Here is a 14541-nt window from a genome sequence, read left to right as displayed (position 1 = left end):
GACACAGAGAGAGAGGGGCAGAGACATAGGCAGAGGGAGAAGCAGGCTCCCTGCAAGAAGCGTGATGTGAGACTCGATCCTGAACCCCAGGATCATGCCCTGACCCAAAGGCAGACACTCAACCACTGAGCCACCCAGGCATCCCAGCAAAATAGTTCATTAAATCATAAAAGCATATCTGTAGACAGGAATCTGATTTAAAAACAAACAAAAAGTAACTTCTGTGTTTGTTCCATATTAGTAACACCTAAATGATGGTGTTTTGGTTTTGAAATTTACCTGTACTGTTTGCAATCCACTATTCTCCCATAGAAATGTTATTTCAATGTACAAGCATTTTAAATATCTAAATAAATAATCTAAATATAATCCAAATATTCCCTAGGATTCACCCGTCCAAGGGTAAAATTAAGGTCACATTTTCATTGATATAAAAATGTTACCAGTTGGAGACTGAATGACTGGAGAATTTCAATGGTCTCAGCCTACAAGTCTAGTTATTTCTAGACATCCCCAGGTGATATTCAATAAAAATTTAAGAACCAATCCATTCTTGTTTTACTCTAATTCAACAAAGTTCTGTTGTTCTATTATGAGCAAGACTCTAGGATACAATGATAAACAAAGTATCTCTACCTCCAGAAAGAAGTGGGTAACTATAGGGGTCAACACATAAAATTTCCTCCAAAAGGTTCACCTTCTGGGATGCATGGTTGGCTCAGTTGTTGAGCATCTGCCTTCGGTTCAGGTCATGATCCCAGGTCTTGGGATCAAGTCCTACATCAGGCTCCTTGCAGGGAGCCTACTTCTCCCTCTGCCTGTGTTTCAGCCTCTCTCCCTGTGTCTCTCATGAATAAATAAATCTTAAAAAAAAAAAAAAAAAAAAAAAAAGGTTCACATCCTGAAGTCATTTAAAGGAGAGTCCTAACCAAAGAAAGGTTTCTTTATGTCCCACCAGTTATCAGTGGTACCAAGATTAATCTTAAGAGGAACACTGCTGATACTCTAAATGGTTGTAAGGAGATCTTTCTGTTTCCTGTCAAGCCTCTTCACTTGAACTCTGAAATTGCATTGCTGATATCCTCAAACTCATAAGGTCAATATCAATCCCTTCTCCTTTTCTTTTCCACTCCAACACACTTATGCCATTGCCTATGAACTTACACATACAGATGCTTGGGCTACATGCCAGCCACACACACGCGTGCACACACACACACACACACATACACACACACACACACACTTTTTCTCAATAAAGACCAGCATGATAGACAGCCTGCTGCATAAGCAGTAACCACTTAGCAGAGATGAAAGAAAAACCTATTTTTATTTTGATTCTCAATTATATTATGTATAAAGTCCAGTGTCTCTTAAAAAAATCATTCTGTCAGAAGGCTGCTCATTTTCACATAATACATGTGTATTTTCCAGAGATGTATCTATAGTTAGGTATATTATCAAAAAAATAATAGGTGGTCTGGATTCTGAATTTTGATTGCTTAAATTCTTAAAAAGAGTCAGAATTCAATTGTAGAAATTGCTAAGGACAAAATGTTTATGAAAAATATTATATCAATAGCAGACTTCCAGAAATGGTGTTGTATTAGAGATTCCCAGCTTTCATGTACAGGTTATTTAAATAATAGTCTTTTTAATGCTTTTTCTTTCTTGTACCTCTCAGTATGGGACTACTTTATTTAGTTGCCTTATTGATTCAAACAAGAATATAAATAACATGAAAACATATCATGTTGTGTCCTGATCTCACACAATTGTCAGTAATCATGAGAAATAGGTTTTGCATAAGTGGGATGTAAATAATCCTTTAGTGTCTCTAATACCCATACAGAGATCTAGGTTTACATTCTTTTCATATGGCTATATTATAAACTCCACAAAATTAGCTACATAAAGACTACCTTCCAAATCATATCCATACGTATACATACACATTCAATTACACTATAATTTTAAATCAGCTTTAAGGATGAACAATTCATATATAATAAACTCTGCCCATTTTAATTGTATAATTGATGAATTTTGACATATGGTTACAGTTGTATACACCACCACAATCAAGATACAGAACATTTCCATTAATCCAAAAAGTTTCTTCATGCTCTTCTGAAGTCAGTCCTTTCCCCTCACTCTTGCCCCCTAGCAACCACTCATCTACTTTCTTTCATTTAGCATAGTGATTTTGAGATTCCTCCCTATTGTTACATCTGTTAGTAATTAGGCCTTTTCTATTATTGAGTAGTACTCCATTCTATGGATATACTACAATTTGTTTATCCTTTCATTAATTGATAGACATAGAGTTGTTTCCATTTGAGGCTAGTTACAAACATTTGTGTACATATTTTTGTATGGACATATATTTTCATTTCTCTTGGGCTAACACCTAAAAATGGATTGATGGGTCAAATACTAATTATATATTTAAATATATAAGAAGTTTTCCAAAGTGGCTATAATATTCTTAATTTCCACAAACAAGGTCTAGCAGTTCTAATGGTTCCACGTCTTTGCCAACACTTGGTATTGATCTTTTTAAACTGCCATTCTAGTGAGTGTTTGTGGTATTTCATTTGTGATTTTAAACCTATTTTTTTATTTATTTACATATTTGAGAGAGAAAGAAAAAGTAGTAGGGAGGAGCAGAGGAAGAGACAGGAAGATAGAGGGAGAGAGAGAGAGAGAGAAGTAGACTCCTCGCTGAACAGGAAACCCAATATGGAGCTCGATCCCAGGACCAGAGATCATGACCTGAGCCAAAGACAGATGCTTAACCAACTGAGCCACCCAGGTGCCCCTCATTTGTGATTTTAATTAGCATTTCCTTAATGACTAATTATGTTGAGATTTTCATTTGTTTACTGGTCATTCACATATGTTTTTTGATGAAGTACCTGTTCCAATCTTTGACCCAATTTTTATTGGCATTATTATCTTTCTTTGTTGAGTTCTGAATACAAGTCTTTAATTAGTCCTATGTTTTACAAATACTTTTGCCCAATCTATGACTTCTTCTTTTATTTTCTAAAGTATTTTAGAAAAACAAAGGTTTTAAATATTGATGTATTCAAATCTTTTATTCTTCTTCTTTTATCATTCATCCTAAGATATCTTTACTAAATCAAGATTACAAAATTTTTCTATATGTTTTTCCTGCTTACTGTCAGAATTTTTAGAGTTTTACCTCTTAAGTTAAAGTCTATGATTAACTTTAAGCTAATTTTTATGTAGTGTAATTAAGGATGAATATTCATATTTTCCATGCAGATATACAATTTTTCCAGTTTAATTTGTTTAAAACATTGTTCATTCCCATCAAATTTATTTGGCACTTGTTTTTGAAAATCAGTTCATTCTAGATGTGTTGGTCTGTTTCTGGACTCCCTCTCTTTGGTTCCATATATTCATTGGTGCAAATACCACATAGACTTGATTACTGTAGCATTATAGTAAATCTTAAAATTAAGTAGTATAAGATCTCTAACTTTATTCTCCTTTTTCAAAATGTTTTAGTTTGTCTATGTCCTTTGCATTTCCATATGTATTTTAGAATCATCTTTTCAATTTCTACAAATTCCACTGGAGTTTTTATTGGCATCACACTAAATCTACAGATAAATTTGGAGAGAGTTGATACTTTAAAAATACTTAGTCTTTTGAGCTGTGAACATGATATAGCCCTCTTTTTTAATATCTTCTACAATATCTCTAACAATGTTTTGTATTTTTCAGTGTCAGATCTTGCACATATTTTACATTAAATTTTTTTCTAGGTATTTCACATTTTTAGGCTAAAAGTGTTATTTCAATGCCCATTGTTCACTGTTCACACTACAATTTTAAGAAAAAAATCAGAAACAGTAGTCTGAGTAGTGTAGATTAAAAAAACAAAAGGAAGAAGTAGCCCCGGGTGATAATTCCAGTGAAGAAATTATAGCAATAGAATTATTAAATTATAAAAGCAATGTGAAAGAATTATCATTACTGACTCTTACTTTTGTTTTTATATTCAAGCATGAAAATTACTATTTATTTGTAATGAATGATAATATAAAATATAACCAGAGATCAGTGAAGAAGAAAAGGCACCAGACTTAGAGTAGGAGGCCTAGATTTAAGTCATGTCCTGCATATGGAAAAAAAAAATAGTCCAAGAGAGATAAACCTTGACAAATAATTCCTTCTTTTTCATTATTTATTCAACTAACATTCAGTGAACATTCACAAAGAGCCAAACATTATGCTAAGTGCCATAAAATGGGAAGAATCATGTACTCTCCATCATTAAGGGGTTATAATGAAAGCTCAAAGAAAAAAGAGTTACATAAAATATTTTGGTATACTGGGGTACAGTTGAGCATCTGACTCTTGGTTATGGCTCAGGTCATGCTCTTAGGGTCATGAGATCAAGCCTGCATCCAGCTCCATGCTCAGCAGAGTCTGCTTGAGATTCGCTCCCTCTCCCTCTGACCCTCCCTCTGCTCTCTTTGTCCTTCAAATAAATAAGTATTTTTAAAAAATATTTTGGCAAACTGAAGTGTAAGCTTAGTATGTTAACTAACTGGAATTAAAATAAAAATTTAAAAAAATAATATAATAAATAAAATCACATGAAAGATAAAAATAAATGAAATATAAGTTTAATGTGCTATTATTTTTATTATAGTTACGCCATGAAAATCCACATTTATAGGTACCTTGACTTTAATACAGAGCTCATTCCAAAATAAGAAAGTGACTCTGAGAAAAAGTTAAGTATATGATAGCTAGAGAATCCTAAAATTAATCACTTCATAGCACAGCAAAACCCTTTTGCTTCTATTACTCTATAATTATATGGTATAAGTACTATATAAGTCCATAGATATGGATGAAAGCTGACTTGTCATTTTTAAACTCTACAAAGGCAAAGAACAGACTTGAAATTTATAAAACTTTTTCCTTCCAGATGAAGGAGGTAGGCTTATTAATTTCTATTAATAGGAGACCTTCTGCTGACAATTTTTCTATTAGGAATCTGGCAAACTCACAAATATGACAGATGGACTAAGAATTCAGAAGTATGCCAAAAGACTTTATGCAAAGTGATTTAGTCAAAAAATATGCCAGTCTCTCTGGTTATAGATTAAAATCCAAAAATATATTCATATTCATGTTTTTGGTCATTATACCTTATAAATTGCTTGAAAAATACATTTTTGTGTTTTACGTTTTTAATTTTTTTTTTAGATTTGATTCTCATAAAGGTTTCTGGTGTCAGTTATTGGAAGAAGGTAAAACAAAATGCCTTGGAAAGAGCAAAGGAAGAAAATACCCTCCAATGGATCCTGATGTAAGTATAAAGCTTCTATTACAAACTAAATAACCAAGCTAATAAATATTTTCTTATTTTCTTATAAAAGTAAAAAATAAAAACTTAGCCCTTCTAAAAATTACAAGTGACATTTGGATTTCAATGTATCCAGATTGCTTGTTTTGATTTGTCCAATGATACATTACCTGTTATGCAAGAATAAAGGAAAACAACAGAATTTTTATTTTGAAGCAGAACAAAAAAGGCAACATCTCATTATAAAAAGATTAATACAGTCACAGAAATTTTAGCACTAAAAGTATTAACTGAAACCAAAACAGGAAATACATCAACTGAAAACTGAAAACAGGATAAAAAAATTTCTATTTTTTTTCTCCACTAAGTCACTATAGAGTAGTAAGTGTAGCCTATATAATAATATTTCTTTGGTAGTTTTCTTTGGTTGATTATTAAAATTTACCTTCAGAGCACTATGAAAATAATCCTTACACATTAATAGAAATTCAAGGACAATTTCCATAGTATTTTAAATAACTAATATAAAATATATCAATTTCATATATCGAAGCTATTTCTCTATGGTATTTATTAAACTGTTTATGGGACGCCTGGGTGGCTCAGTGGTTAAGATCTGCCTTTGGCTCAGGACATGATCCCAGGGTCCTGGGATCTCAGGGGGGTCCTGGGGTCCCACATAGGACTCCCAGCGGGGAACCTGCTTCTCTCTCTGCCTGTCTCTGCCTCTCTCTCTGTGTGTGTCTCTCATGAATAAATAAAATCTTTTAAAAAAGAAAAGAAAATGTTTAAAAGACCCTGTAGAACATCTTTCATAGCACATATTTTACTCCTATCAAACAAACATACGGAGGCATAATATTAGATTTTGTGATACAGAAAAATAAGAAAAACAAAACTTTTTAGAGTATCAATACTTCCAAATTGATACTCCAACAAGGTTACTGTGTAATATATTCTAAGGGTTTTTAACTCATACTTCTGACACCAAATGTGTGCAGGTTTATACCAAGCAATTGTGCAAGTTTCTGCAGATACCAACTAGATACCCTACAATTTAATCAATTATAACACTAAATACCCCCAAGTTAGTGTAACTCCACAGGTAAAGGTCTTACTACCACAAAACTACCCTCTCTTCAGATCCAAAAGCAGGTACTGGGTTCCCAGGTTACTCACTTCTGTCCAAAGTGGCTACAAATCAAGGGTTCTCATGACCCCTTCCTCAGCTTTTATATAATTTACTATAACAGTTAACAGAACTCAGGGAAACACTTTACTTTCTATTATTACAAAGGATACAAATGAATAACCATATTAAGAGGTACATAGAACAAGGTCCAGAAGTGTGCTAAGCACAGTAGCTTCTGTCTCTGGAGTTTGCAGTGTACCACCTTCCCAGCACCAACCCTGACATTCTCCAGTCTTCATTTAGGGCTTTTATGGAGGTTCCATTTATGGAGACATGATTGATTAAATCACTGGCCGTTAGTAACTTCCTTAATCCTCAGTTCTTTTTTCCTTCTCTAGAGGTCAGAGGCTGGGGTTGAGAGTTCCCAACCTCTAATCTTATGTTCCTTCCTCTAGCAACTAGTCCCTATCTGAAGCTACCTATGCCCCCAGCAAGAGTCACTTCATTAGCATAAACTCAGATTTGGCTTAAAAGGGCTTATTATGAATAACAAAAGACACTCCTCTCACCCTATCACTTAGGAAATTGCAAGGGTTTTAGGAGCTCTGTGCCAGGAACCAGAGATGAAAACCAAATATATATGTTCCTTATTATATCACAATATCATGTATATACTGCATTTATTTTAGGGAATGGAATGGTTGACTTTATGCAGATAGTGACCAGAGAGAAGGCAAGGGTAAAGGAAAGGCAATAGTGTCACAACATTGCTTGCTTCTCCTATTACAGAAAAATGGCAGTACCCAACTGTCACCAAAACATCATAGAATGCATCTAATCTAGGTAAATTAAGAAAGTTGTTGGCCTACTTCTACTTTTACTTGTTTATGAAAATATAGTGTAGAAAAGGAATAAAAACTGACACTCTAAATTAATACCACTAAATCTATTATCTCTCAAAATCAAAAGCATAGAATACTCTTTAGTTTAATAATACATCAATAAACAACCTGATATTGAATATATTATATGATTCCATCTTATATTATATTTTTATGTTATAAAAGATATTACTATCTCTTCCTATTATTTTACATGAGTTTGCATGAAGTAGTCAGATTACATTGACATACATTAGCATATATCCTATCTGTGATCTTACCAGCTAAAATATTCCCCCATCTGGGGAATCCCTGGGTGGCTCTGTGGTTTAGCACCGCCTTTGGCCCAGGGCGTGATCCTGGAGTCCCGGGATCGAGTCCCACATCAGGCTCCCTGTATGGAGCCTGCTTCTCCCTCTGCCTATGTCTCTGCCTCTCTCTCTTTCTCTATGTCTCTCATGAATAAATAAATAAAATCTTAAAAAAAAAAAAAAACACAGTCAATAAATGTTATAAAAAATAAAAATAAATAAATAAAATATTCCCCCTTCTAAATGACTGCCAGATAACAATGTGTGTTCAATAAGTCCTGCATACCACAAAGTTCTGTTCTAGTACCCTTTAGCCTGAACATATTAGACTCTAAAATAGAACATTTTGTGTATTACAAATCTCATTTCATTTATTTTGCTATAATGAGGAAGCAGAGCATCAAGAGGAAAGGGTACTTGATGAAGGGGACATGATCATGGGCACACATATAAACACAGGACAGGGCACAGGACAGGGGTTTGTCTATGGACAAACACAGCAGCCAGGTTTGAAAATAATGCCCAAAAGGCGAATAGGCTGAGGTAAGATTGAGATAATCCTCAGTACTAGGAGGTTCAATTCAAACTCCAAAGGGATAAATAGTAGAAATGAATCCTAGGAGGTTAAATTCTAGACTTAGTTAAGATGTAGGATAATCACTTATCATATGGAAATACTAGGGAGCAAGCTGGCAGGAACCGGGTAACCCCAAGCTGCTGTTCCAAGCAGGACTTCTGTCATAATGAGAAATAGTACAAAGTAAGCCAAGAAGAGAGAACAAAATGGGAAAATTCAGAAACTCAGACTGTACTCAAAGATCAAAGGCTCATCCTAGGGGCAGCCCTGGTGGCGCAGCAGTTTAGCACCGCCTGCAGCCCGGGCGTGATCCTGGAGACCCAGGATTGAGTCCCACGTTGGGCTCCCTGCGTGGAGCCTGCTTCTCCCTCTGCCTGTGCCTCTCTGTGCCTCTCTGAATAAATAAAATAAAATCTTTTAAAAAAAGAAAAAGAATATAGCACAAATACTCTATTTAATTCCAGTGATCATGATTCCTACAAAAACCGCTATGTTACATTGAAATTATCAATACAAAATGAGACTTGCTTCTATGGAATTTAAAATGGAATACTAGATATTACATTTTAAAAGAACAGCACATGGAATTAAATAAAAACTTTTTAAAGTTCGACTCCATGGAAAATCTCAGAATAGTACAAGGTGTGGAGGTACAGATACACATGCAGAAATCCCTCCTTCACAACAATCCTAGCAATGATCATCCAACCTATATATGAATTCCACTAAATGCCAGTTCATAGCACAGCCCTTCCCAGTTTGACAGTTCCAATTATTAAAATCTTTTTTTTTTTTTTGAAGAGAAATCTACCTCCCTCTAAGTCAAGCTAGATTACAAGGCATTATTTTGCTTCTTTAGGCCAAATTATACAAATATAGTAGGTTAGAGGTTACCCTGGTTTACCTACTGCATTTTTAAGTCTACCACAATATTGTTTTTAGCAATATGCTTTTGTATGCCTTAAAACATCTCTTAAGAAAGAATTACGTACCTTCTAAATCTAATGTAAATTAATGATGGCAAAGGAGTATTTTATATTATAGATGTATCAAAACATCAAGCATCTAACATTCTCAAAGCAAGGATGATTTTAATAAGAGCATAATATTAGACCCAACCAGTTGTTACAACTATTTTTATGACAAGTCAATCAAATTATTTTAACACTTAATTTTGCACAAATAAATCACAAGTTTAATACAAAAGCTCTTTCCCTAGTAAAAACAGTGTATGTATATAGAGTGTCTTTTTTGAAGAAGAGAGTCATCGTGTTTATGTTTTGCTAAATAAATAAATATCCTACATGCTTAAGATAAATCTCAACCCAGGTATGGTACGCTTGATGCAAATTTAAACATCATCAAAGTATATGAAGTATACTTTAATCAAAAAAATGAAATGTACTTTTATGTCCAACCGCAGAGCAGAGCATTTCTGTCAAGCTACTACAGAGATCACAACGTGGAACTCTCAAAGCTGCTGCACAAACTGGGGCAGCCCTTGCCATCCTGGCTGAGGCAGGAGCTGCAGAAAGTGAGATAGCACTGAAAAACTTCTGGAGAATCCATCTGCCATATAATGCTCACCTTTCCCAAAGCTTCCAGAAGCTACCAAAAGGCTGTTTAAAAATATACCTCTTCAAATGAGAAAAAAGAACAAAGTTCCTTCCATGTGCTGGCATGTGGATGATTAGAAAACAACAACAACAACAAAAAAGAAAACATACCTGTTACAAGCCTTGGGCCTATGGCCTTTCTCTTAATCCATATCTGAGCCTGTGGGATTATTGTAGACTACTGTGCACTCGTGGAAGTCAACTGCAACCAATATAGGTATCAAACACAAATGCAGAATTGTTCCATTTCATAGTAATATTTACACTTTTATATATCAACTAAGATTGTGTCTCTGTAGATTTTTAGACCACTGTTTGCCTGTACAATGTTTTCTTATTTGATCCTATAAAGTGTCCTACAAAATGAGAAGAAAAATAAACATCACAATGTAGCATAAAATGCCAAAGGCATAATACCCATGAAAAATGCTTGCCAAGATATAAATCTATGAATATTTAGAAAGAATTATAAATTACAATTTGTGCTAGACCAGAGAGTGAAAAAGTTATATATGAGGTTTATCTGCATCAAAATAAAAAGGTAAGTGCTATAGCAAAAAAATTGATTTTTCATATACATACTCTAGTGTATTTATGTAAAAATTACTAACTCCTCTGTCATAATGTAATTGCTATTCTGAGATATGTTGTAAAGCCATCAAAAGGTATATGGAAACACACTGAGAATACTAAAATGGTAAATAGTAATGTAAAGTGTACTCACTAAATCTTCTAAAAGGGAGAAATTATAGGGGTCTGAATATATATCATTGACAAGTTTTATCCTCTTTTTGTGAGCTACAAGTCTACTCCAGTAGTCCTCACTGGTTCTACAGAAGTACTTGCATAAAATGTGAGGTATGTGTCATCTCCAGAAACATACTGACTTTTTTTTTTTTCATACTGACTTTTAAAAGTGAATAACTTTTTAAAATTTTTCTCCAGAACAAAACCTATTAAATGAAAAGTAAGCACAGTGTCTCTAAACAATATGTTATGTTATTCACATTAAAATTACAGAAAAACTACATTTTTCCAGATACCTAAAAATGAAATCATGTAATGTAGAGATTATAACAAAAAGACAAATTGATATATGATTTTTAATCTGATATTTCCCATGATACTTTTAATATAAGGCAGAAAAAAATAAGCCAGGGCCAAGTCCCACTTTTTTTTTGAGATTATTTTGTATATTCTCTTGTGGAAGATAATAAAACACAGTTAAATATACAGATTATCTACCAAATTAAATGAGGAAGTAAAAAGATAAGCTAGATATGATTTCCTGAACTATATTTACACTTAAATTTTAAATAAGATTAATAAAGTATTCAAAAAAGAAAAGAATCATACTTATTGTCCTATGCTTATATCTACTTAATTTTTAAATTCACTGTACACATAAAAACATTAAGTGGTAAATACCTACTATGATTACATAAGCTGTTATAAAATGTTATCAAAAGTATGATCAGGGGAAAAAAAAAAAGATATGCAAGGAAAAGCTACAACCCAAATACTTTTTCATTATAATGTGTGAAACTGAACTCTATCAGTTATTCACTACTTAGAAAATAAAGTTTGAGATCCTTTCACTTACTATAAATTTCTAAAATTACATTATGATTATTACGTATTTTTTATTAAAGTTTTACGTACTCAAATGATACACTAATTTTTAAACAATCTAATAGTCAAAAGAATTAGAGAAGGAGCAAGTTTTTAAGACCCCAATTAAGGAAGCAAAATCAGAGTCATTTGGACAAATATGGCAAACTCAATCTTTGTGCTTACTGCTGCCTTTTTTAAGCAGTACTTGCCCAGCATGGAAGACAAATGAATAGTCTTTCATCTCCACTAATTTAAGAAAACTGGCTGAAGAGAGGCACACACAGTGAGAATAGGCCCCAGCAGTTATATACAATGTAATGTTTTTATTTTGACATTTCTACTGATAAAAAAAGAAAAATGGTACATTTGTGTTTTAATGATGAGATGTATATTTAAATTTCTAAACAAAGTGCTAATGGCGTAATTTTGTCTAGGTAAACTAACTCTACCAAACAGCCACCCTTTAAGATAAATGTTTAAAAACATACGGGATGCTTGTATAATGAAATAAAAAGGAACAGATCATACCAAAATTTACTCATTCACAGTACAGGTATTATGCTATCTATAGTAGCAAACCTTTTAAAGGATTTTTGAGCATTCAATGTATCTTGGAGGCAACATCAAATTCTAGAGGACATACATACTTTTTACGTTATGTACTCCAGCTGGTTATTATGCTATTCTAAAAGGAACATAAATACATGTGAGAAAAGAATGAGAACTAATGTGATTTAAAACTAGCTTTGTATAGAATTCCTTTTTTCATTGCTTAAAATTGGAACTTCCTCAGGAAGAAATGAAATGGTTATTTCAATGTTCATAGCTATGATATTCTTGTCATTCACATTGAATGAAAATTACTGGAAACATTTTTTCTCTGAGTTTTTTAAAATAAAAAACCTGGATATAATTCTGATAGTAGCATGGTACCTCATATGTACAACAATAAACTGTGATAAGAAAATGAAGAGTTTGGGCCTAGTGATTTTAGGTAACAAGTAGGTATTTGATTGTTTGTGTTTGTCTGGGACGGAGTGGGAGGTGGTTATAAAACACAGATACCGCTAATATAACTCAAAATGGAGAGATGCATAGAAAACCTCCAATTAAGAAATAAGTAAGTTTATTTTTACTATAACCCTTCACAGATCCTTCTAATCAATATTAGCAGTTTTTTAGTTCTAATAGATGTAAAGCAATTCCTAGGGTTACCTCGGGATCCTAACATAAGAGAGTAAGAGAAACACACAGCTGTTACTTAAACTTCAGAACCTGAATGATTACAGCATTTCTTACTCCTAGCACTCTGCTCTGCTTCCCACAAATGGGTTCCTCTCTTTAGAGTTTTAAAGGGTGTTAGCTAATCTCTCTTTTATTTAAAAAAAATCTATCAAAACAAATAATCTCTGAAAAAAAAAAGTGGAGGTTGTTAGCCATTTATCCACATCTTCAATAAACTTTTTTTCTCTATTCCAGCACCTTTTATAGAAATCAGATTTTCTCATGCTGCAATGCCCCTCTGCCACCCTGTCCACACATGTGCCATTTGACTTCCCTATAGGTTTATCTCACACACACAGTTCTCCAGTACATCTGACTCCTCAATTCCTATCTAAATATATCATCCTATGTTCCATCTACTACAGGACCAACTGGTGACTGGCTAATAAACCAACCTTATCAATATTAGTGGCTTATGATGATTTGTAATACTATACTTTCCAGAGATATCAGTACTGCAATTTCCAAGAGATAGGTTTTAACCCAAAGTTCTAACCAATGGAGAGGCAATGAATTGCTCATATGTTTCGTATGAAGGAATTTCTCTAATTCAAATTACTCTCTATAGCTGAATTCTATTCTGCCAAAGCTGACTCTACTTTGTTATCACCTACAACATAGCTGCTGCCTTCATCCTGCCCACCCCATCCCAAGCACACATACCCCCATCCCCAAATAGTTGGCAGTCATGGAAAAAGCAATGAATACTTGCGGTGGATAATCCTTAAGAAATAATTTGTGTTGGCTAGAAATGTTTATCTTCTCTTCACCTACTTTACTTAAAAGCAGACTAAATTTATAAGGTCAAGCCATGTCTTGGTCAAACCAAGACAGTGTGACATTTATTCCATTCCCAAGAAAAGCTAAACTCTACTTTGAGTACGCCACTCACCTGTGGCCAAGGGTACCTAACAGAATATGAAGGCCACTTCCCCACCACTCATTGCTACTACTAATTCTTGCCATTTTTCATCCTCAATAAATTGTCTATAAGACTTCTCTATACATTCATTGCTCTTAACAAATGTCACAAGGAATTTATTCAATTATTATTATATGAAATTTATTTTTAACCTCCCCTTGTACCTTCTTCCATTAATTCTATATCTTTGAGTTTCTATCATTTCTCAGCCTATTCCCAAAAGTTATAAATACAAAGACTAGTAAATCATTAAAATTGGAGCCCCCTATATTTTCACCATCTCCTTTGGAGCATCTCTTAGAGAAAGGAATCATGACGAATATCAATAAGTACTTAAGAAAGACATTTACTTGCCAGATTTAGGCAAATATTTTATTTGCCTAGCAATCCCTTTCAAGGAGTAAAAGCAAATTTCACAAATTCATTACCCGCAGCATAAAGTCTCCAGGATATTGTTAGAAGGAATGTATTTACCCACATTTTATCATAGAGAAAACTGAATTAAATTTAATGAAATGTGAAACATTTCCAAAGCACACAGGATCTGTGACAAACCTTACATAAAACTGTCTATATCAAGCTGCTTCTTGGTTATGAGGGAATAAATTAAGTACAGGAAATGCCTGCTGTCTATATATTGGATGCCAAAATGCACTATTTCAAATCAATAACTAAAATGGAAACCAGATCTTGCTCCTAAGTATTGTGCATAATTTATACAGTTGGACCAGAAAAGATCGGTCTTCTTTTTTCTATTTGGTAAATGATATTTTTAATCTGAATTATTTATTTATTTATTTATTTTGTTTGTTTCAACCACTTTAAATAGAAATGTGAGCTCAAAATGTTAT

The 14541-nt window shown here is 33.4% G+C and overlaps 1 protein-coding gene and 1 long non-coding RNA gene across 22 annotated transcripts in view; one reads left to right on the top strand and one right to left on the bottom strand.

The window, feature by feature from the left end:
- Nucleotides 1–12455, top strand: part of NDST3 (N-deacetylase and N-sulfotransferase 3) — a 171526-nt gene extending 159071 nt beyond the window's left edge. For all 3 annotated transcript variants that reach the window (XM_038581775.1, XM_038581773.1, XM_038581774.1), the window contains 2 exons: nucleotides 5254–5356; nucleotides 9678–12455. In XM_038581775.1, coding sequence (XP_038437703.1) covers nucleotides 5254–5356; nucleotides 9678–9797 — 223 coding nt within the window. In that variant the 3' untranslated portion in view covers nucleotides 9798–12455. The remainder of the gene's footprint in view (nucleotides 1–5253; nucleotides 5357–9677) is intronic.
- The window catches only part of LOC102152366, a 146381-nt gene that overhangs the window by 115353 nt on the left and 16487 nt on the right, over nucleotides 1–14541 (bottom strand). For 16 of the 19 annotated variants that reach the window (XR_005382587.1, XR_005382580.1, XR_005382585.1 and 13 more), the window contains exon 4: nucleotides 9982–10226. The exons of the other annotated variants lie outside the window; for them this stretch is intronic. This is a non-coding gene — a long non-coding RNA (uncharacterized LOC102152366). The remainder of the gene's footprint in view (nucleotides 1–9981; nucleotides 10227–14541) is intronic. 19 annotated transcript variants of the gene reach the window in all.

The sequence above is a fragment of the Canis lupus genome, chromosome 32 (assembly GCF_011100685.1).
Source record: "Canis lupus familiaris isolate Mischka breed German Shepherd chromosome 32, alternate assembly UU_Cfam_GSD_1.0, whole genome shotgun sequence".
Taxonomy (NCBI): Eukaryota; Metazoa; Chordata; class Mammalia; order Carnivora; family Canidae; genus Canis; species Canis lupus.
Note: the sequence above shows the minus strand (reverse complement) of the source record. Positions and strands in the feature narration are given on the sequence as shown.